We start from the raw sequence: 25,043 nt of genomic DNA on the forward strand, positions 1-25,043 counted from the left end.
ACAAATGAAAATGATAAACTCATTTGCATAAACCCCTAAAATCTCTTTCTCTCCTCCACCCCTACTCCCATCCTGTTTCAATCCCACATTCAGTCTGGTTGCCTCAAGCAAAGAAGACCTTTTCTCCAAGTTTTATTTAGTCTAGCAAACAAAACCCAGGGACTTCTCCAAAATTATTTCTCCACCTGGGAAGATCCTAAGGTCCCACATCACCCCTGGGGCCCACCTCCCTCCCTCCTGGGGCGACTCCCAAACCCGGGCTCCATTCAGCAGCCCAGCGTTGATGGAGAATATTTCCCTTCCAACCTCATTTCCAACCTTTCCCAAACCCTACAGCTTCAGAGGGAATGTTCCCCAGGCCCTTTGCATGAGCCATTTGGAGCGATAACTTCCCCCCACAAGTGAATGTTGTTTCCGTGTGCTGTGCGTGTCTTGGTGGTTTCACCCTGATCTTTTCTCTCTTTGCAGCTGGTTAATAATCCACTAGCAAGTCAGGCTGCAGCGGCTGCAGCAGCAGCAGCCATGGGCTCCATAGCAAGTTCACAGGCCTTTGGCAATGCCCTCTCCAGTCTGCAGGGGGTCACGGGTCAACTAGTTACTAATGCACAAGGACAGGTGAGTGGGAGATGGGAATAAGAGTGAATTTTTATGGCAGATTGAACTCGGAAAAGAAATGAATTTCTTTTGCATGACAGTGATATGTAACCACAGCCATTCAAGGCAAATATATAATGTTGACCAACAACGTCAAGAAGAAGAGAAGGGTTGGGAGGTGTTTCTCTAATTTAGAAGCAAGACTTTTTTCCTTCCCCTAGAATGTCTACTAAGTTTTATTTTGGTTTTATTTCTATACGTTGACTCATGTTATGACCTTAATTGAAGAAATTACTTTTCAGGATTGGGAGACTCTTTCTAAGAAAAATCAGTTACATTTTGCAAGTAAGATTTCCATTTTGCTTTTTTTGATTTTTTCATTTTTTGGAAACTTGGGTATTGGAGGAGACTGGTAAGTTTCCTTCCCTAATTGCTCTAAGGTTTTTAAATTAGCCTTAAGAAAGCTATTTCTGGATGTATGGGGAGGTGATGGGAAACAATTCAGGATGTCCTGTAAAGGTAAAAAAGAAAAGGTGTGAGTTAGAGTTATCCCAAGACCGCCAGTCGCCGACGTGCCCAGCCTCTTGCTGGTTCTCACTAGACCTCAGCAGTCTCTTGTGTGCTTGTAGATTTACTTCAGCCTGCTAGGGCCAGTAAACCTTGCTCATGTCACCGTCAGGCACGTCTGTTCCCTCACACTGTTCATGTGCCCGCGTCGTGACCACCAAGATGCTGACGGGGCTTCTTGATGAAGGTGGTCCCTCTTCAAGACCCCAGTAAACCTGAAGGCTGCATGCAGAGCCAAAGAGGTTGAAGCCGATGGTGTCAGGGGTGCCCTCTATTCAAAGGCCTGACACAGAGCCCAGCCTCGCTGGGTAGGACACCTGGTTCTCAAATGTTGCTGTTTCTGATGATGAAACACAAGAGAGAAGGAGCTTGCAACCTTGCCGAGATTTTTCCTCCCAGGGTTATTTACCCAGCAGTGAGGTTACTCCTCTATGCTTGGCCTACTCTGGGGGAACAGGAATTGAGGTGTCTTGAACCTTGCTTTATTTTACATAAAGAGTAAACAGAGATGCATTATAAGCTAAACCGGCTCCATCCACATCCCAGGGGGAAAAAAAAAGCTGATCTTGTTACATTTCCTGGGCGGGTGCAGGATTGTCCCATCAGAACCCCTGAGGCCTGAACGATGGAGCTTGTCAAAGAGCGGCCCCAAGTAATGAATCATCTTATCACAGGTGCACACCACACATATTAAAGGAGGGATGTATGAACACCGTGCCCTCCACGGTCACCTTTCAATGTCGACTTTAACCCTTGTTCCAATCCCTTTTCATCAAAGGATCATTTTATGCAGCCCGCTCTAAATGGAGGCTCTCAAAAGCCTATTAAGATTTCTGGAGGGATGGGGTATTGGTGTGGAGGAAAAGTTGGTTATAATATCTATAAGTCATACTCAGATCAGGTCTGTCCTGGTAGCTGTTTCCTGGAGTTGTGCCCAAAATAGAACACCCTGTTTCCTTCCTGCCAGGCAGCCGACCCTTGAAATGTAAATTTTAAGAGTTTAAGATAGACAGCATAACCATTGATGTGTATTTCCCTCTGATTTTTCTTGTTTCCATGTCCAAGTAAAATGTACCACTATGCCCCACCTCTTGAATATTTGTGATGAAGAAAATGCTTTATTGTTTAGAAGGAACTGTTAGTTTATTCTTCTGGTGATTTAATGGCTGATCATTTTTGCCGGTTACAAATCCCACCTCCTTCTCAGGGGCTAGAGTTACAACCTCTGCTTTATGTGGCCTTGGCCAGCCCCCATCCCAGGGGCTCCCAGCCCACAAGTACCCCTAAGGAAATGGGCTTCAAAGTTGAAGCTTGATTGGCACTCTGCATAAATTGAGTTGATTTTAACCTTAATTTTTCTATTTTAGAAACTGTGTTACAATAGTTGATTTGATGTGATACACAAACCTCCTAAAGTAAAGCAAACTTAACAGAGAAATCAATCATGGCCACTTATAAAGTCTTGTCTGAGAGTTTTAGACACGTCCCAATGGCATCATGTCCCCTTCCTAGTGCAAGAAGAGACCAAGATGCTCCCATTTCCAAAGTAGAGGAATTGGCCACATTGATGCAGCACTATAGGTTTTTTTTAATCTTTGTAATATAAACACCATCATCTTCCCAGAAAAATGTGCATGCCCTGCACATCTTGGCACAAAGATACCTATTTGAGCCTTACAAAGTAGTCAAATTATACCCCCCAAAAGGCAAATATTATTTGGGGTGTGTGTGTGTGTGTGTGTGTGTGTGTGTGTGTGTGTACTCCTTTGGCTTGTGTTAATGTGGTACAAAAGGTAAGAATACATTGGAATCAGGTTAACGCCGTGTTCAAAATACCATGTAAACTAGGATTACTACATGCAGCCCATTTTCAATTCCTTAAAAATCTCCATGGAGCTTTCCCAGAAAAGATACAAAGAGAAAACTCTAAATATATTTAGAGATTCTTTCATTTGAGTTCTTGACATCAACTATTTTTTTTAAATTTGAAAGTTCACCTGGGAGTAGTAGCATTAAAGTCTAAACCTAAGTTAGAAAAGCGTGTTTCACTCCGCTGATAATTTGCTATGGTAGGTCTGTTGATTGCAAGCAGGGGCATTGTGTTATCAGTAAGGCCCTGATCCTAGCTCACTGCTAAGATTCTCTCTGCTCCCTGGAAACCGAAGTGGGATTACTCAGTAGTTAAGAGCCCTGACTGATTTCTGACCTGCCTGGGAGTGGGTTTAGGCTCCACCGCTTTTTGGTCTTATGACATTAGGGCAATGACTTAACCTTCCTAAACCAGAGCCTCATCTTCAAAACTCTAACACAACCCCTATGAGGCAGACTGAGCTAGTGGCTCGCGCTCGGAGGGCAGGTGGTCCTAGGTCTGCCTCCTTGGCTGGGCAGATGCCCGCACAGGGAGACGTGCCCGGATCTTCCTTCAAGCTCTAGGGCCTTAGACTCTCAACAAGAAATCCCACCACCTGGGACTGTAGTTTTGCTTCCTTGTCTTGGAATTTGACTATGTTTCCATTTACTGGATCTCAGTAAATTTTGATATAGTTAAGGATTTTTTATGTTCTTTTTTTCCAGCTAGTAGTTATGAGCAAATATGGAGGAAAAACTTCAGACATTTTATACCCTTCTAACCCTGCCATTCATTTGCAGTTAATTCAGAAGTCAGACACTGGTCCAAAGAGTGAATAATTCTAACAAAATAATACATTCTAAAGTCACAAAGCACATATCTTACCCAGGGATGTTAAAGTATTTTAAAATTATATCACACGCAGCTTCACTCTGAGGTGGGAAGGTACCAAGTGTTCTAATGGTAATTAATTAATTTATTTATTTATTTTTGCTGTGTTGCGTCTTCGTTTCTGTGCGAGGGCTTTCTCTAGTTGTGGCAGGCGGGGGCCACTCTTCATCGCGGTGCGCGGGCCTCTCACTATGGCGGCTTCTCTCGTTGCGGAGCACCGGCTCCAGACGCGCAGGCTCAGTAGTTGTGGCTCACAGGCCTAGTTGCTCCGCGGCATGTGGGATCCTCCCAGACCAGGGCTCGAACCCGTGTCCCCTGCATTAGCAGGCAGATTCTCAACGACTGCGCCACCAGGGAAGCCCCTCTAATGGTAATTAATGATAATGAAATTGAAAAGGGCTGTAGCAGTGCTGAGAAGAACATTTTGGTTCTCTTTGTTCACTGAATCAGGAACTCACGCGGGTATGGAAGGTAGGCAATGGCATGAGCGCTAACTATAGACTCATTTGAATCCAAAGTCAGACAATAACTAGTTCTGTGACCTTAGGCAAATTACCTGAGCTCTCTGAGCCTCGGTTTCATTATAAAATAAAAATAATCAAAACTAAGCCCCTAGATTATGAAGATTATATGAGATGTGTGGGGAAAAAAACCTACCATAGCACCTGAGTACACCATCAAAGACTCAATAAATGATTATCCTAATTATCATCGTTATCATCATGGTTTAGAGTTTGTCTAGTATTTTCTGGAAACCTTTCTTTGGTTTGGATATACAGCAAAGGCAGTACAGCCTACAGGCAAAGAGAATGAGCTCTGGAACCAGACTGCCATTCACCAGTTGTGAGACCTTGGGCAATTGACTTACCTTCTCTGTGCCCCAATTTCTGCATCCGAAAAATGGGGATTATTATGGCATCAGCTTCTAGGCCTAAAGGGCTTAGAACAGGGTCAGGCACATAGTCATCATTCAATAGTACCATCACTCAGTGAATGGTACCTGTTATTATTAATCAAGAAGCTGTGTGTTTTCGGTTTATAACTGTGCACACAAACCTGCTGTGTGTGAGCAGTTTGAGAACGTGAGAATCTTAATAGAAGGACATTAATTTCCGTTAGGGAAATCTCATCCTTACCCTGTATAGTTCAATAGGGGTGTGTGTGTGTTTGTGTGTGTGTGTGTGTTCCTAACGCTTATTCAGTGGGTATGTTCAGGATTTGGCAAGTAGATTTACCATCGATTTGTTTAGCTATAGAATTGGCTTCCCTCGAGCCCCTGGCAATATCTCCTTGTTGGCGTTATTGCAGAAAAGTAAAAGCAAATGAAATTTTATTTTAACCTGGGGCTAAAGAAAGCATTTTACATTTTTAACTGAAGCTCAGAATGTTTCCTGATGAAATTAGTTCTCAACCACTGTGAAATTTTCGTAAGTGGCAGCAAGGCAAGTCAAAAACCCTTCCTTCAGTCTTTAAAGAGCCAGTCAAGTGAAAAAAAAAAATCAACTAAACAACGTTACTCTTTTATATATAAAAAGAAGAAAAAAAATTAAAAGGACTTACCCATTCAGGTTACCCAAGAATACACACAGCATGATATGAATAAACGATGGCTGAGCACAGCTGGTTTGGCCAGAAGGAAGGATGTGCTGTAGGTTAGGGGCTGTTTCCTAAATGACCACAAGGCCATGATTAAAGTAAAACAATCTGCTGATCCTAGCAGTAGCCTAGGCTGGAGAGGTGGATGGAGAGGTAGGACCACCACCAGTGCCAAGTGGAAGACCATTCCAATATCATAACTTTCCAAAGTGGTGAGAAATACGTGTCTTAGAATGGAAGAAACTTGATGCTGACATTGGGATGTCCCTCAGAATTACAATAATAATAAGCTCAATAGCATCTCTAGAAGGCAATAGAGTAGCTAAGATTATAGGCTTTAAAGGACACAGGTCTGATGGGAACACATTTCTAGCTCAGTGGCCTTGGATAAGTTCTAGAGCTTTCCTGGGCCCTCATTTCCTCATCAGCAAAGTGGGAGTGATAAGACTTCTCACATGCTTTTCATGTGGGGTTAGGCGTGATAATAGCAGAAAGAGTGCTTAGCACAGTGCCTGACAGCTCTTAAGCATTTAGTAAATTACATTAATTGATCCATAAATTAATGCCACAGCTATTTTTTTAGGATGAAGAAGCAGCAATTGACCTTGAACTCTGGCTTGCTAAAGTCACTCAACACATAATTTTAAATAGAAAGATGAGAGTCTTTTAGAGAGAATCACTACAAGATGAAGGAAGATAAAGTTATAATAAATGCAAATCTTAGCCAAAAGATTGAGATATAATGAACTTACGTGTCCATTGAGCCCCTCTGTGGGCTTGATTAGGTCTGTCTGTGTAGGAGAACTAACAAAGCCACAACTGCCCACATTAGTAAAACTAATTTTAAACTTTATGCAACGGAGATCAAGTGTGGAGCTTTGACAGTGGGACTAGAACCAACGCATTAGACGTATGCAGCTAAAGCCAGTTGATTGGAAATTTAGGGAGTTTCACAGGTACTCTTGCATTTCATTTTTTATAATGAAACACATTAAATGTATAGACAAAAGATAATTTTTTACATAAAAAATAGCACAAAAGACATCCTTGTTCAGCCACCTAGATATTAACTTTTTTCCATACAAGCTTCAGTTCTTTTGCTTATTTTTACTTTATTTTAATTTATTTTATTATTTTATTTTATTTTATTTATGGCCGCGCCGCACAGCATAGGGGAACTTAGTTCCCCGACCAGGGATCAGACCCACAGACCCTGCAGTGGAAGCACAGAGTCTTAACCACTGGACCTCAAGGGAAGTCCCTATTGTTTATTTTTAAAAGAAATGAAACATTACTGATAACAGCTAAGAGCTTAAAACACCTTCCATTCCTCTCTTTCCCTTTCCCAGGTGATTACTGTGATAAAAGTGGTGATTCCTTTCGTGCAAGTTTTGCATTTTTACTACAAAATATTGATTTTTTAAAAAGCTACAAGGTCATATTACAGAATACCATTTTAATACAAAAATAGAATATATTATTTAGATATTTTCCATAAATAGGAATCAATTTGTTGAAAATTCAGAGTCGGTATCTAAAAATTCAGAGTTGGCATATGTATATTCCCGCCCCCCCCCATACTATGAACAGAACAATCTATGTATGTAATAAGCTCAACGAATGGGTTTGGCCATATTTTCTAAACCAAAATCCGAAACGGTCCGACAAAAGATTTTATTTTCTCATATCCAATCACTATGTTGTGCACCTGGAATTTAACAGTGTTGTAGGCAATTATACTTCAATTTTAAAAAAAGATTTTATTTTCTCATTGGCAAACATTATATGAAGTTTTCTAAAGGTGTAAAAATTCAATCACATTAGTGAAATACATATCAACTAGCATTGTTTAATAGAATAACATTTTTTCAATCCGCTCATTCTAGAGATTGGGAAATCTATGTTTATGGGGATAGTAACATTATACGAATTTTACCCTGGCTTTACCCAAGTAATAAAGATGAAACAGTGACCACAATAAACCACCTCAGTCTTTCCACTAACATATCAGATTTCCCCTTTGAGCCCAGTTAAGAGCTCTATCTCCTCATTTCAGGAGAGGCCATTGCATTAAAGCAGTGTGTCCTTAAGTGTGCCCCTCAGGACTCCGCGCAAAGGGGGTTCCCGGTGAGACGCGGGGAGGCGCAGCAGCTGATGAATATGCATGAGGCCGGGCAGGGGGCCCGCCCCACCGACCGGACGCGCCCCAAACCCCTTTAACGTTTTTAACCCCGCTTTTCCCAAACTCCCTGTCCACCCGCCATCTCGCCATCTTGTAGAATTTACACTTTGGGAAATGCTGCAGGAGGTAACTTACACGCATCCCTATCCACGTCTTTGAATGTGAAACAATGACTTCAATCAAAAAGGAACCGCCTCCAAGGAAGCTTCCGCTCCGCCACGGGGGCTTCGCGGTGATTTCTGCGCTGCTGTTTTGAGTGCACACACCTGCATTGCACGTTTGCGGAAAGAAGGGATCACAAACCGCTCAGAAGAACTCCCAGGGGCTGCAATCCGAGCACCGAGGGCAGACAGAGAAACGTGAGGCGGCCCCCCAGACCCTCCGCTGCGGTGCGCTGTCTGGAGTTTTGTCACCTGCAGTGACCGGTCAGCGGGAAGGGGTCCTCGCAGGAGATGGGTTTGATGGGAGGCCTTGCTTCTGCAGTGGCTCAGCTGCTGACACGCGGGACCTAATCAGGTCTCAGAGCCGGTCAGGGCCATCAGCACAAGCGCGGCTCTGTCCTTCATTGTGACAGTGAATTGTTCAGCCCAACCTTTGCTGCCGGGTGAAAGGTCACCCCTCTCTCCCTCTCTGGTCCCCTCCTTACCGCCTGCATTTCTAAAATGAAAGGGTTAATCCCATTAGTGTCGTCAGCCCAAACAGCTTGCCAGCTAAAGAGGGGATATGTGTATATGTAGAACCGAATCACCTTGCTATACAGTAGAAATTAACACAACATTGTAAAGCAACTATACTCCAATAAAAATTAATTTTTAAAAAAGACAGCTGGAAAATTAAGTACCCTCAGAAATCTTTCTTTCTGCCTTCCTCCCCCAGCAAAACTCAGCAGGACGGTCTGTCCTGTACAGTTAAAGGGGTGGGCAGAAACAGAATGAAAAATCCAGTTTGGGGGATTCACCTCTGAGGACTGAGCCAGAGAGAACCAAGTTCTCTCTCATCTAAAGCAGAGCTTTGGATTGTTGTGCTGACACATTTTTTTCTCTGGCCACTGCATTTTTCTTTTTTTAATTCTCCCTCCATGAGCATTTCACTTACCTGGAAATACGGAAATGTGTTCTTGTGTAGACGCCTGGCTCCAGACAGTTGGACAACCCTTCTGGCTAAAAATAGGAAAGGGACCAATTAACTAAGGAAGTAACCTAATTAACAGTTGCAATTCTGGACAGGCCATAAGTTAATAAGACTCCAAGCTCCCTCAAAGCTAGTCTGACTTCTTGAATCTTTGTTTCACTAGCATAGTTTACATTCCAATTAGTGCAAACTTACGGCAAAATAATATCACTAACTAATGTTCATGGAATTTATTTCAGTGTGCAAAACTCTTTAACCATCTTATGTCTTAGAGCAGTGCTAGGTTTAAGCTGAATGTTCCTTTAGGCTAAATGATTTCTAGAAAAGAATAATGGAAATAATAGCTCCCACGCGCTGAGGTTTCACCATGGGGCAGGTGTCATCTGTGGTCCCACTGGGCACTTTATCACCGGTTTGATCATCCCAGCTATGCAGATGAGCAAACTCTTGGGAGAGTTAAGACAGCTCCCTGGGATGATACTACTTTTTTTTTGGCCATGCCACTCGGCCTGCGCCCCGAGTCCCAACCACTGGACTGCCAGGGAAGTGCCCCTGGGATGATACCTTTTAGTAAGTGGCAGAACTGAAATGCGAGCCCAAAGTCCACACCCATCCTCCCGCACCTCCGTCACTTTCTGAGGTTCGTTTTCTAGATGCTCCATAGGTTTGTCACAAATCCAGAAGCTTCACCATTCCATCTACAAACGAGAACTGTAATTCTTGCCCTATCAGCCTCAGAAGTTTCTCTTGAAGATATATAAATCCTCACACACTGGAAAGCTATAAAGAGCTATAAATCTTGCCAAAATAAATACAGAGTATTGTAATCGAATTCTCACCATTATTATTTTTGCTGACCAGAGAAGTACTTGCAGGGAAGTCTCTAAAGCAATGAGATGATCTTGAAAAGTTGACCTCAGATCTCTGCTTCATCTTGCCAGAGAAAATCAGCCTCAAGGCGTTAGGATCTGAGGGACTGTAGGGCCCCTGCCTTCCAGCAAGGCATCCTAGCCATGAGGACAACTATGAAGTATGAAGAAAGAAGTCTGTGCTTTATATGGGTGCTCACCAAAGTGAGCCTTTCAGAGCTAAGGAGGAAACGCTATCCGAGTGAATCCTTGACTGGCGCTTTTTGTGGTATGACACAGCAAGATGATTTTAGAATTGATTAAGCTCCCAAAGTGGCAAGGCCCTATACATTGCTAGATGTTTCCCCTTGGAAGCTGTCCCTCTAAGGAGGTAAACCCTTGGTAAGAAAAAGAGAAATATATAATTCTGTATTGTGAGTCTAAGAAACGACTGATCTTAAGTTACACCATCAATTTAATAACAGCCTTTTTTGTAATGGAAGAAAATATTAGCACATTAAACAGATATATCAGTTGTTAGGGGCAGCCTAATTTCACAAATATTACAAATGCAAACTATGTGGGGGTCTTATAATTGAGGAAATGTTATTTATTTGATAAATCACTTTAACCAAATCCAGTATCACAAAGACTGTGCAATGGGCTATTGATGATGGCTCTCTTTTTAGTAGTTTTTAGTAAAAAGTCAGGGAAGGAAGTAGAAGCTATTTATGTCTCAGTTTTTCCAACTAAAGAATGAAAATTAAACTTGATTTGGGTCAGGGGCAAGGAAAGAGAGGAAGTGCTGAATTTTGACTTAGCACCTCTAGAGCAATATCAGCTTTTTCTGCAAACAATTTTTATGGTTAAGCAGAGAGGTGAAAACATCAAATTCACACATGAGATGCAGTCAACTTCCTAATAAATGTTCACTGTACCATTTACTACACCATAAGCCCAGTAATGCACCCAACTTTCTTGTTGGCCCACAAGTTGTTGACATGATGCATTCTTCTTAAAGGTGTAGGCATCACATCATGAATTTACAGGCCAATAAGAGAAATGAGAAATAGATCAGAGATAGGTAGCAATGGAAAAGTCCCAAATCAGAAAAGTGAGAGGAGCCAGGTTCAAGTTCAAGTGTACAGAAGTAAGCCTTCTCACTATCCAGGTGAATATAATGCATTATCCATAGAACATTGCTCCAAATTGCTGTTCATCTCACCACCTAACACTTTCCACCTTGTAAAAATAACAATCTAAGTAGATCCCAAGAAGATGTCACAAGGTGAAGAGTTTAGAATACAACAGTAAACTCAAGATGTGATACAGCTTTATACGTACAAATAAATGGCATCTATCAAGCAGCACACAGACACACAAAGAAAAACACACTGCACACCCCTGATCTGACACTTGTCAATAGATGGTCACAATAATCCAGTCTCAGGGTAACAGAGACAGAACAAGCAAATGTCTATGTGCTCACATGGAAGCCAGCCCTCGGTAAAGAGCACAGGCTTTCAAATTAGACTCCATCCCCAAGCAGCTCTGCAACCCCAGGCAAGGCACCTAGTCTCACTCAGCCTCAGTTTTCTCTTCCTTGCAGTGACAACAACGTCATCTGCTCAGGGTTGTTGGGATATTTAACAATAATAAATTTTATCAGTTGCTTCCATTTATTGAGCACTTTCTACATGCCAAAGAGTGATTAGTATTCAATATTATTTTTCTTTTTTTTAATTCAACTATAGTTGATTTACAATGTTGTGTTAGTTCCAGGTGTACAGCAAAGTGATTCAGTTATACATATATGCATTCTTTTTCAGATTCTTTTCCCTTATAGGTATCACTAGATATTGAGTAGAGTTCCCTGTGCTACAGTAGGTCCCTGTTGTTTATCCATTTTATGTATAGTCGTGTGTATCTGTTAATCCCAACCTCCTAACTTATCCCTCCCCCTGCCCTTTCCCCTATGGTAACCATAAGTTTGTTTTCTATGTCTGTGGGTCTATTTCTGGTTTTTTTTAATTTGTGTTTATTTATTTAATGTCTTAAGCGGCGCCATACGCAGCTTGCGGGATCTTAGTTCCCTGACCGGAGATCGAACCTGTGCCCCCTGCATTGGGAGCTCAGAGTCTTAACCACTAGACCGCTAGGGAAGTCCCTGTTTTGTATATAAGTTAATTGGTATCTCTTTTTTTAGCATTCAGTATATTGTTTCATTTCATTATGACCACAACCACCGAATGTGGTTTATCCCCATTGTACAGATTAAGAAACTTCCAAGATCACCCAGCTGGAAATGTCAGGATTCAAACCCAGTGTTGTCTGATATCAGAGATCACTCTTATTCACTGTGCTGTAATAATAATTGAAAATTTTGTGTTTTGTTCCCTGATGTATCCCAGTGGCTAAAACATAGTAATATAATCTGTGAACTGAATGAATATAGAGTATTTCATATAAGCTAATACACTATTCTTAAGCATGCTGCATAAATTCATCATTTCATTTCATTCCCACAATGATCTTGCACTATTATTTACAGCTGAGGAAATAGAGGTTCAGAAAAGTTAACCAGCTTCCCAGGGCCACAGAGTTAGAAAAAAAGTGAAAGAGCCTGGATTTGAGCCCAGATCTGGCTGCTTCACAGCACTGCTTTCCTCTGAGGGCAGCTGCTTTCAGCATCACATGCCTAAGTGCCCGCTATCCTCCCCGCCACATAGTGGTCATTCCATAAATATCATGCTCTCCCCACCTGGATATATTTTAATCTACTTAGGGTGGCTGATCCAAAGTAGGGTCTATCGAAGTTTCATACGGAAATGCTTTTAAGCATAATGCCATCCAGCATTACTGTATCTGATGAAAACGGCATTGGTCTCTTTTACTTTCTTCAGTTTTTGAAACTACTGTACTAGCATTTCAGGCTTGTTGTCAGGAGTAAAAGCAATAAAGGATGTGGAACCTTGGCACAGTGCCAGGTACATAGCGCGTACCAGGTGAACCCTGCCTCTCCCTTGCTCTCTTGACCACCTGGGTTCTGAAACCCATGGTCACCCCAGCATGCAGAGAGGGCCGGTTTGATGATTTTCAGTCCACTGCTCACACTATTAGTAACAGGGTAAGCGGACTACCTTGTTTTCTCCAGATTATCAGCCACAGAAGGCTAAGTGATGTCTGGCTTGCCTCTATATCATGACTACGTGGCTGAGGACGTGACAGCATCCACTTTTCCTTATAACAAAGTGTTGTACTTTATTTAATCAAAAAGCAGGGCCCCAGGGGTTTTACCTGCAAGGTTCATTAAACTACTGTTGACTTCCTCTGATGCTCTAGAATAAAAACATTTCAATCTACCTTCAGTAAATCTCCAGGTGATGTTAGCAAGCTCTCCCAGACAACCATAAGGAAGAGATTTAGTGATATGTACAGCTAGGAAAACAAAACTCTGTTTTAAATTCACACAGAATTTGAGGATTTGATTGCAAGTTGAAATTTGGATTTTAATGTGAGGATCCTCTCAGTATCATTGGTTATGAAAGACAGACTTAAGTTTTTTTAATATAATAGTTGACATCCTTAAGAAAAAAGATACTTAAATCATTTACGTTTAAAAGGTAATATACAGTGAATTCCCCGGTGATACAGTGGTTAGGACTTGGAGCTTTCACTGCTGAGGACACGAGTTCGATCCCTGGTCGGGGAACTAAGACCCTGCAAGCTGCTCGACGTGGCCAAAAAATAAAAGGTCTCTTATTTTATTTATTTATTTTTTATTTATTTATTTTTTTGCGGTACACGGGCCTCTCACTGTTGTGGCCTCTCCCGCTGCGGAGCACAGGCTCCGGACGCACCCGCTCAGCGGCCATGGCTCACGGGCCCAGCCGCTCCGCGGCATGTGGGATCCTCCCAGACCGGGGCACGAACCCGTGTCCCCTGCATCGGCAGGCGGACTCTCAACCACTGAGCCACCAGGGAAGCCCCAAGGTCTCTTATTTTAAAAAAAGAAAAGGTGATATACAAGTTACTTAGGTGAACACAGAAGAGAGGAACATGGCATGCTACTCAGAATTCTGAGAACTCATTTTGATCTTTTTGAGATCACAAAATCATATACATTTTAAAATATTAAAAAATAGAGTTTCTGCTCCTTCTCAGCTCACATGAAGATAACACATTAGAAATGGGGATAATGTAGACTTGTTCCTGCAGTCCAAACCTAGAGGAATCAGAAAGTGTTAAGAAGGAACCTGCTCGGTGCTTTGTGACCACCGAGAGGGGTGGGAGGGAGATGCAAGAGGGAGGGGAAATGGGGATATATTTATGTGTATAGCTGATTCACTTTGTTATACAGCAGAAACTAACACACCATTGTAAAGCAGTTGTACTCCAATAAAGATGTGGGGAAAAAAAAAAAAGAAAGAATCCTTCTCAGAAACCAAATCTGGTACCATAAACATTGCTAGAAATGTCCCAAATTTTTTAGAGAAGTTAAGCAGATTATTTTTTAATTCTGAGTTGTGGATTAAGTTAATTGTTTTATGACTTAAATATCTCCATTGTTCTTCAATGTAAGTATCCTTATGCCAACTTCTACATGATTTAACAATATATATGAATGAATTCATCTGGCATGACTGTGAAACATGTTCCTGATAAGGCTGTACTTCAAAAATAGCTTTGAGGGACTTCCCTGGCAGTCCAGTGGTTAAGACTTCGCCTTCCAATGCAGGGGGTGTGGGTTTGATCCCTGATCAGGGAGCTAAGATCCCACATGCCTTGTGGCCAAAAAACCAAAACATAAAAAAAAAGAAGCAATATTGTAACAAATTTGATAAAGACTTTTTAAATGGTCCACATCAAAAAAAAAAAGCTTTGTAATTAAAAATTCCAAACTTCATACTATTGGCATGAATTTTGAGTTGTTGAGCTTAGAACAGGACAGTTGGAAAATCATTATATTAGTGGTTTATTTGTCATGATAAATTAACATTTTCCCAGTACCAAATTTGAAGTACTAGATAAATATAAATACATGTCACACATATTATACGTGTATATTTATATATTATATAATTATATATACATATTATATTGTATATATATAATATGCATATACTTTGAGGGACATTTAAAATAGGAACCAGAAAACTATGAGAAACCACAACTGGAAGAGTACAGTGACCCTCTTCGCTAACATCTATCAAAACCTGCCTGATGCGGCTTCCCTCATGGCGCAGTGGTTAAGAATCCGCCTGCCAATGCAGGGGACACGGTTCGACCCCTGGTCCAGGAAGATCGCACATGCCACGGAGCAACTAAGCCCGTGCACCACAACTACTGAGCCTGTGAGCCACAACTACTGAAGCCCACGTGCCTAGAGCCCGTGCTCCTCAACAAGAGAAGCCACCGCAATGAGAAGCCCGCGCACCACAACGAAGAGTAGCCCCCGCACGCCGCAACTAGAGAAAGCCCATGCATGGCAACGAAGACCCAGCACAGCCAAAAATAAATAAAATAAATTATTTTTTTAAAAAAAAGCTTAAAAAAAACCCTGCCTGATGGTTGGGGTAAGAGTGCAGATTGGTCACCATGAAAATGAGGATGCAATTTTATGAGAAAGACTCATCAGCATAATTCTAATGAGTTATGGTCTTTGTCGTGACAAACGAGAAATTCAGTGGTCTCACCCTAAAGGACATTAAAAAACAACATTACTAAGAGGAAATTGAAAAAGTAATACATGGTAGAGTGATGAGGACAACTTTTTTTCTGATTGACCAGGTAGATAAATACTGCATGCAAGTATCAAAATACACTTAATTTTCCCACAACAGATATTCTCTTCACAAAAAGCCTATGAATCATCCTGGACTCATGAGACTGGGTGGTGATAAACAGATGCCTCTTTAATGACACCTGGCGTGGCTTCATTCCCTCACCCCCTTTTATTTTTCCCCCCTTTTCTTAGAGGCTTGTTGTTTATACTAATTTAAATTCAGCTTTACAGCCTGAATGCACTCACAGCACTAGCTGATGTTAAATGCATGCTGCACTTTCTTTTTGCTTTTTTCTTTTTCTTTTTCAGAGCAGAGAAAGGTTTATTGTTGGACCAAGCAAGGGGAACAATGGCTTGTGCTCAAAAAACCCAAATTCCATGCAGCGCTTTCTTTTTTCTTTTTTTTTTTTTTTTTTTGGCCACAACCTGCGGCATGTGGGATCTTAGTTCCTGACCAGGGATTGAACCTGTGCCCCCTGCATTGGGAACACAGAGTCTTAACTTCACCACCTCCCACTGCTCCAAAGAATTGGGGATAGTGGAGATCACTGGTCCCTGATTTAGGTTTTTTGCTATCATTGCTGTAGCTCTTTTTTCTCTCATTTGGGAAGAAATATATAATAAACAGTTCATAGGTCCAGGGCTTCATTTAGGAATGTTTACTAAAGCTTCTAAGGACGAAAGCTGAGTCAAACTAAAAAGTGTGCTCCCAAGCAATAAATAACTTTAATCTGATTTAGTCACTTAATCTGGCATCAACAGGCAAAAGCAGAAATACTTCCCCACATTCTAGGTATTTTTTTGCTGGCATCAAAACTTAAAGTCTTAGGCAAAGCCTTGCAAAGGCTTATAATGTTTGTCTCTCTGCAAAATGATGGCTTCACCACAGTTGTGATTCTCTCTTGCAGCGAAAAAAAAAAATGTTTTAGCAATTCCACAGTGTTGGCAGCTGCAAAGAAGATGAAAAAGAACTCAGTTTAATTTGTAGTCATTGGGGAATAGAGAAGAGGGATGATGAAAAGAAATGTTTCCAGTTCATCCTTAAGAATTTGTTTTCTGACACATGGAACATCCTACTGGACACATATAATGAATATTATAATGACAATGTAAAATCTCTGAATAGATTTGGAAATTGAAGCATTAGATCATATTTATAAGCACTTTCATTTCTTCCCTTTGAAAATAACGTGAGAAGCTACAAGTTGAAACCAAAGCCATGATGGCTTGAAGGCATTTGCTTTTGTGTGAGATGTCACACTTGTTCCTGTTATAAATAATTACAGACTGAAATATACATTTGTTTTTATTCCAATTAGGACTCAAGAGATAGGAAAATCATAATATAGTCACAGATAAAGTGGGGGACTTTGAGAGCACGGTGGAACCCTGCAGTGAATTCACATGGATCCTTGTGGCAGAATCAAGATGGCAGAGGTTGACTGTGATGTGGTGCTGAGGAGGAACATTGTTCTGTGAAAACTGAAGGGCATTCCCCACTGTGTGCCTGTCATTCCTACTCTGCCGTGGGAAGTGGGCAGTTTCAATTGTGTTCTTGGGGACCAGATGTCGCAACGCCCTCCACCATAAATAACCCAGCCCTTATTAGGCCTTTTAGCTAACTTCTTTTTCTTTTTTTTTTAATTTATTTTTGGCTGTGTTGGGTCTTCGTTTCTGTGCATGGGCTCTCTCTAGTTGGGGGGAGTGAGGGCCACTCTTCATCGCGGTGCGCGGGCCTCTCACTGTCGCGGCCTCTCTTGTTGTGGAGCACGGGCTCCAGACGCTCAGGCTCAGTAGTTGTGGCTCATGGGCCTAGTTGCTCCGCGGCATGTGGGATCTTCCCAGCCAGGGCTCGAACCTGTGTGCCCTGCATTGGCAGGCAGATTCTCAACCACTGCGCCACCAGGGAAGCCCCTTAGCTATCTTCTTTTTCACGATCAAAGTTATTTAAAAACAAAATTTAGGATTGTCAGATATTTCTCAGACTCCCTGAATCTAGAACAGTGCCTGGCACATGATGGGCCCTCAGTAAATACAATGTAGCAATCAGTTTTTCATAATATTTGTCTTCTTCAAAAATCATTTTTAAAAACTAACACTTTTCAGGAGAATATAAGAACCTAGTTCAGTGAAGGGTGAATTCAGCCGTCCAATAACACATCTGAATATGCAGTCATTCCTCAGAAGGAGGGACCTCAGGAGATTCCCTCAAGTCATTGACAGTTACAGAAAAGAGCAGACAGGACTCCTGTCAACAGCAGGGTTTTAGATGTGTGTAAACTTCTGCCGTCTTGACCGTCTTCACTACTGGGAGCCTAGGCTTTCTTTTTCATCAGCAGGTTGCTGGTGCCATATTTGGTGAGATATACAGAATGCTCCTATTAATCCAAAAGAAAGGATCTTCGTGGGTTCAGATAGCTGGATAATTCCCCAGGCTTCTACAGTGGGAATGAGAGCAACGTGGTGTGGCCCAGTGCTGGGCACTGGGATTTGCTGAGTGAGTGGTGGGTGAGTGAGCATGTAAGTGATCAATTTGTACATGAGTAAATGCACAAATAAAACAACATGCCTAATTTTAAACCATTCAGAATAAGGCAGATAGGTTTAGACAATTGCCTACCTTTTCCAGACAAAGTTGGAGGTGGGTTTTTTTTTCCCTCTTGCTAGAAAATTGCATCAAAAATTCTGCCAATATGTCTGTATTATTCATTCACATAGGCATACTTTTAATATGCAAAGTATTAATATTTGTATAAACAACCAAACTCACATACTCCAAGCCTTTGGATATATGCTAACCATATGCAATACATTTCCAAGGAGAAGACAGGCATAGAAGAAAGTGTCAAGCTCTCTGTCCATTTCCAAAAAGATCTCTCCAAATTCCACTTCCTTTGCCCAAGGTGAATTGCATTCGTGGTGAGAGTCTTGATTACTTGAGTTTTGCTGGGAGAACCTCTTTGCATCACTGAGTATTTCTTTCCAATCACAGATGAAGCCAGTCAACCTTTGGTTCCAACATCATGCCCAGTAAAACCTTGAGCTAACGTTTAGCTAAATTTAGTCTCCCCTCTTCTGTCTTCCTCATCCCACCTTCTAGTTGCATAAAAAGTAAGCAGAGCAGTAAAGGAAAAACAATGCCATAGAGAAATCAAGAACCCCTAAATAATCCAAAGCTTGCCAATATGCTTTTCAGTGTAGTAAACATATAACTCAGATATAATTTTAAAATTTGTGTTGACAGTGGGTCCCTATACTGTGTTTAAGAAAAGGATTCATTTCCTGGGCACCGATCCCTGCCCACCAGCACCTCCAGGAATAAGCTATGTGGGCAGTTATGATGCCTCCTCACTTCTTTCTCATTTCCCTGTAATATCAACTTGTATAAATTTAATTTAATCTTTTGATTATACTCTGGATCAAAGCTTTTGTTAACACTTGAGTGGGAACCCAAACAAAAGAGAAACTAGCAAATCTCACAAATACAGTAAAATATTTAAGAACAGATATGATGCATCTTAAAGTTTTAAATTAAAACAAACAAAACAAAACAAATAAAAAGCACTCCCCTCTAGAGTGTTGAGTTTGCCAGATTCCGTTGTAGTATTGTTGTAGTAGGAGCTGTCCACTGTTCAGAACAGGGCTACAGCTGCTAACTTCATTTTGCCAAAGGACTCGAGAAAGATTCAGGTCCAGTAAGAATGATCATTGTATCGTTGAGTGGACCCTTGCCTGGGAGGCCTGTCAGTTCCCTGAGATGTGGAGTTCCTTCCACGATGTTTACTGCTAATGGGCTGCATAACTAGGGTTCAGCCTGTGCTCCATAAGCAAATGGTTCCTGTAAAACACCTTTGGAATTGACATTAATTCGTCCCATCTTACATCACTGAGATCTACTAGAATCCTTTCACCCCTGCCTTGTCATTTGTAAGTGGAAAACAAAGGCATACACATTAGATTTTTTTCTTTCTCAACAATTAAACAAAAGACTGTTTTCACAGTGTGTTTGGGAATTTGGGGAGAGTCTTGGGTTTCATTAAAGATGAGAGAGGAAATGGAGACCCATAAAAGCACATCATTACTATACCTTGGAAATACTGCTGATTACTAATGAGGATAATCTTGCTAACATAACTGTCAAATGACCATGTCGAAGTGGTCCTGACCCTTCTGACCTACCTTCTCCTAGGTATCGTTCACTATTTTCTCCTTTGGCATGCACCGGCTTTCCCTGTTAGATTTGTCAGGTTTTCAAAAGCTTCAGAAGAACTTCAGCAACTAAGGCATTTCAATAGTATCCATTTTTAAGTCCGGAAACATCAACGATCAGTGCTATGAATAGCAGCAGCTCCTACTTCTCAGAAATAAACCAAATTCATAGTTTATGGGGAAATGTATATTCTGCTCACAATTTTGAATTCTCCACCTCTGGTAGCTTGTTAAATTCTCTCCTCTCTTCCTCCATGTCTTCCTCTTGCTTCCCTTTCTCCTCTATTTTTCAAGCATCCTTAGTTAACAAAGTCGTGACACTGTGATGCACAAGGTCTCCTTTTTTAGTGTTATTGATTGACCTTAATAATTAAGGTCAAGACGGTCCCCATTTGTACCTGCTTTTAAAATCAACAGGTAGCAGTGGCTTAGAAAATATTTGCTAATATTCACGAATGAGGTCACGTTTAATTTAGCCAAGTTACTTAAATATAGGCCCAAAGTGTTTAAATTTAAAAATGAAAAGGTCACATTTGACTTCCCTTGCACATACAATGGTGAGTTAGCCCAGAGGAGTGGGAGACGGGGAGACATAAGTTAAATTCCTTTATGCAGTAATTTATGATTATCAACCCCCTTCCCATTTAAGTGGGGAAAGAGGACAGACTGTTACTTGGGGGACCATCAGCAGAGGCTCCCACTGTCCCTTACAACCTTCCTGGTGGCCATAGGCCCTCCCCTCCCCCTGGATGAGAGCGGGGGATCTTGCCCCATGACTGCTTTTCGAGGAATACAGTCTCCTGTGGTCACTTTAAATTGCAAATAAGATGCCCAGTCCCCCGACAAAAATCAAAACTTGGAAACTAACAGATTTCCGCACCACCAGCGGCCCCAGCTGGGCCTCCTTCCTGCTGTTGCCACCGTGGAAAAGGGTAACCCAGTCCCTCTTTCTTCCCCATTGGAATGTCTCTCTTTCCCTCAGCCTGCAGACGCTGTTTCTGACAGGTCAGGTTGAGGTGGGGAGAGGACAGATGGGGAGTAAGAATGGCCCCATTTTGCTGAGCACGATGGCTTCTGCTCTCTGGGCCGACCGATGGTTCAAGCCAACTCTCGGGGGCACGGTCCTGAGGTCTCCCCAGGCCCCGCTGGGACCTTCCAAGGGCACGTCTTCCAGCTGCCCACTCCCCTCTCAGGGCTTGGTTTTCTCCAAGCCCACTCCTCAGGGCTGTCTCTGTGATGTTGTCCCAGTGCCCATGGGTCAGGGGGTCCTCTGGAACGAGGATTTTAAACGGCTCCTACCCATGGCTGTGAGTCCAGGGAAACATACATCTCACTTATCATTGGGAGCGTAGCTGGTGCCAGTGCACTGGAGCTCCGTTTCCTCTTTCTCTCTCTTCTTCCCCTTCCTCTCCCTGCCTTTTTATCTCCTCCCCTGTCAGCTCTTAAAGCCACTGCTTCTCACCTCTAGATTCTTCGGGTGTATATACCCCAAATTGAGGAGACAATACTTATTCAAGCACTTTCATGAATGTTGAGGAGAGGAGAAAGCATCCCATGCCCCATCCCTGAGAGTGAGGAAGACACACAGAATTTCAAAAATTCTCTTTATCTACCCTCACCATGAGTGCCTGAGTTCTGGGATTATCTCACTGGTTTTTAGAAATGTCTTCTGTAAAAGCATGACGAGCTAGTTCCTCCTTTGGAACGAAGCACCTATTGAATCTTGATGCCTCCACCAAAATCCCCAACTTTGCATTCTGTGACCAGACAAGAAACTACTGTTTTCTGTTGTGGTCAACTGTTCTGTTTTCTGTTCTGGTCAACTACTGTTTTCTGTTCTTCAGGGTAAAGTCTTTTCATAGTGAAATTATAACATCCAGAAAAATTCAAAAAACCTTTTTTGCAGCTTAGTGCAAAAGCCCAGGAATTACCACAAAAGCCTGTAAGAAAAATGAAGGTATGAACAAACATTTATGGAATACCTCTTTGATTGTTAGAGCACCGTATTGGGTGCTTTGCATATGTTAACTTAATTAGCCTGCACAATAACCTTATAAAGTGTACATTATTATTCCCATTTTATTGATGAGCAGACTGAGGTTCTAAGAGGTGAGATAATTCACCAACAGTTTCCCACTAGTTAGTGGCAAAGCCTAGACTTGAACCCAACCAGTGGGGAAATTTTTTCCTCTCTTTCTCTGTATATTTATCTCTTAAACATTATTAAGAAAAATTACCTTTAATGGCTTTTAAGAAGCTTCTAGGGGAGAGGATTTTTTACTGTTGTTATTGCTGTTTTTACAGCATCAGTTTTCATGCAGATTATCCTTCTCATAATGTGGGTCAAAGTGACATTTTAAAGATCGTGACACCTCCAATTCTTTACTCTTGTCTGTGAGTGTGTTTCTAAAGTTGAAGCCAAATAGTAGAGGGATCTTAATTCTAACTGACAGTGAGAAACATTGAGCAGGTGGTTATTCTCAGAGGTGGAATACTTATCTATACCCATAAAATAAGCATTAAAACATACGCTGTAAAAAGCTCTTTCTCACAGTTACTCATTAAGAAATTGTGAGTCATCTATTTCTTGCCAGTAGGTCTAAGATAATTTGTCTCATGTCCTGGCCTTTAGTTATGCCACCTTCAGACACACCACCATTTCCTATGCCCATACCCTTGCCAGATATTATTAATCAATCAAGGCACTGTTTCTTCCTGAATCTGGAACCTCCAGAGCTCCAGGAAGCCATGGCCAATTGATTGGTGTTGCCTGCAAGATTAAATCTGTTTGTCCTTTGTTGAGTGTCTTCCTCTAATTCAACTCTTTCATCTGCTTATCCTCATGCCTTTACTATCTCTGGTTCAGGTTCTCCAATAGAAACCCTCTAAATATTCACACTTCTCTTGTTCCCCATCTTGGACGCAGCTATGTGCAAGAAGGCACTAGATTGCATGTCACAAAAATAAATTTTGTTTGGGAAATGGTTGCATTCTCCTACTCTTCCTGGATCAACATCCTAATCAGAGCTGCCAACATAACTCTAAGTGAGTTTAACCTTAAACCTGGGAGCCCATGAGACTGAAATGAACGTATTATATAAAGAAGACAAAAATCATCCCTTGGAGGAAGAGAGAACAGTGACTGTGACCAGACCAGAAAGCGAGGGGAAGGAGACTGGTGATGGCTCACTGCCAGCTCCTCAGCTCTCAGATGCTAGAAGCTCTGTGTTCGAGAATGGACACAGTAATGCCCCGTGTGAACAAAAGCCTCTTGACCAAAAACTGTTGAGGTTACACAAATATTGGGCAAAGAATCGCCTCTGCTGATGGACTGAAAGCCGTGCAAAGTCACCGATTTCCAGCATTGACAGGTTTCCTCTTCTTAAAGATATGTGCAACAGAATTACTTGTCACATTGACATCTGTAATCACATTCTCCGTGGCAGATTTTAACAGCATGTCATAGACTATTACGACATGTGGTGCATCAGACAACTTGTCTGGTTGCCCTGGGCTTCTGTGATACCACCCTCAACTGCTGCTGATGACACCTACATGCCAGCAGTGAATAAATTCAGCACCCGTTCACCTCCATCAGTCATAATTCGTCCCTACTGAATACCTCAACTAGACTGAGGTCCATAAGGGCATCGTAATGATCACATGGTAACCCAAGGCATTACGTGGCTCTGAATTGCTGGGGGTTGGCACGATCACAAGGTAGTCTTTATGGTGGGTTAAATTATAACTACTACTGAATAATGATAGCACACTGATACGTAACATAAGCCACCTTCATTCTTACGGAAATAGGGGGACGTGCTAATGAACACTAGTAATCATTTTAGTGATTGTTTTTAGTTGCTCTTACAACACGGACTTTATTCTCCATTGCAGTTTATTCTCTTAACTCCTATAAGCAAAGAGACAAGTGAACATGAACTGCAACAGCCAAATAAGTCCCCTGTCAGAGAGGCTGGAACTCTTTTAGGTCACAAATTATCATTACAATACCATCTTCCTGGTTAAAGCATTCATCAGAGATGAATCATTACCCTCGGAGTCAGGGCAAAGACAGAGGGGATCATTGCAAACGATGCCTGTGCTATTTGCTGTGGGATTGATAGGGCAGTAACTTGACTCAAAATTTTCTAATGTTGCAACCTAGGCATAAAATAGGCCATGCTTTTTGAACTGAACTGGAAGGCAACGAATCAAGCAACCCCTGTATGAAGGATTCATTGAAGCCTTTTGCTTCACACTTGGATGACTACAGTAGCATCCTAGCGACTGATCTCCTGGTCTGTAGTCTCTCGACACTCTAGTCCATTCTCGCCACATGGTCACATTCCCAGCTGAAACAGCTCCATTTCAGTACCCTTCCCCACAGCCCCCCTCAAAAACCACTCATCGGAATCTCTCGCCTGGAGGGAATTTGACCCTTCCAGGCCGACCTGTCACTTGCCCAATGTCTGAACCCTCTTTTGCATGCAAACTAGTTAACTCACCACCGCCATGTCTCTCACCTCTTGTTTGGAATGGATTCTCTGTCTTGCCAAATCCTCACCTAACCTCCAAGACCCGTGTTCCACCCCCATTTTTTCTATGAAGTCTTCCAAGCCATCCATCTTCATCTTTCTTCCTCTGAAATCACTCATTCGGTCCCAGCATTTTTCTGAGCGCTGACCACATGAGTAGAGAGATTTTTATCAGATAGTCCTTGCCACTCGTTTGGTGTATATCATTTCTCCGTTAGATTGTTGGAATCTTTGCATGTAACGTGCCTGTCTCATCGCCCCCTCCCCTGCTCCGGTTGGATGTTCCTGGTGCCTTACATAGAGAAGGGTCTGCAGGTACCAGACTGCTCTGCCAGAGTCCTCAGCATCTCAGGAGAGCTGGAATTTGTCTTGCGTGTCCAGTGCCTGCATCCAGAGTCCCAGCCTATGGCCTTGTTTGCTCAGTGACATGCCCTTCCATCAGGACGTCTCCTTGCAGTAAATCCCTAGCTCTGGGAACCAGAAAATCAAACTCCGAAAGCTAGTCCCAGAACTACAGGTGTTTTAAAAACGGCCTCTTTCTATCTTTGCCCTCAAATCGCCTTTTCAAACCTCAGTTTTGATTTCCTGACTTAGTTGCAACATGTGTAGATGCAGATATTTCCCTTGAATAGCGAAAGGCCTTTCATTTAAAATCTGAGTTTCCCAGGTCAAAGAGCCTCCCGCCTTGCTGCCTGGATTCCTCTCATTTCCTTGTTGGAAGTCAGAGTCCGAGGAGGAGTTTCCGTGCGATCTGTGGAAGCGCTGAAAGGAATCGGAGCCGCCTAAGCAAAATTGGCACATCTGACAAGTTTTCAACAACACGGTGTGTGACTGTCTCCACACTTGGATGCAT

At 42.1% G+C, this 25,043-nt stretch overlaps 1 protein-coding gene across 2 annotated transcripts in view; it reads left to right on the forward strand.

Moving 5' to 3' along the window:
• Nucleotides 1-25,043, forward strand: part of POU6F2 (POU class 6 homeobox 2) — a gene marked incomplete at both ends in the record, with an annotated part of 471,443 nt that overhangs the window by 418,858 nt on the left and 27,542 nt on the right. For both annotated transcript variants that reach the window (XM_079711059.1, XM_079711060.1), the window contains one exon: nucleotides 469-615. In XM_079711059.1, coding sequence (XP_079567185.1) covers nucleotides 469-615 — 147 coding nt within the window. The remainder of the gene's footprint in view (nucleotides 1-468; nucleotides 616-25,043) is intronic.

The sequence above is a fragment of the Hyperoodon ampullatus genome (genome assembly GCF_949752795.1).
Source record: "Hyperoodon ampullatus genome assembly, chromosome: 9".
Taxonomy (NCBI): domain Eukaryota; kingdom Metazoa; phylum Chordata; class Mammalia; order Artiodactyla; family Ziphiidae; genus Hyperoodon; species Hyperoodon ampullatus.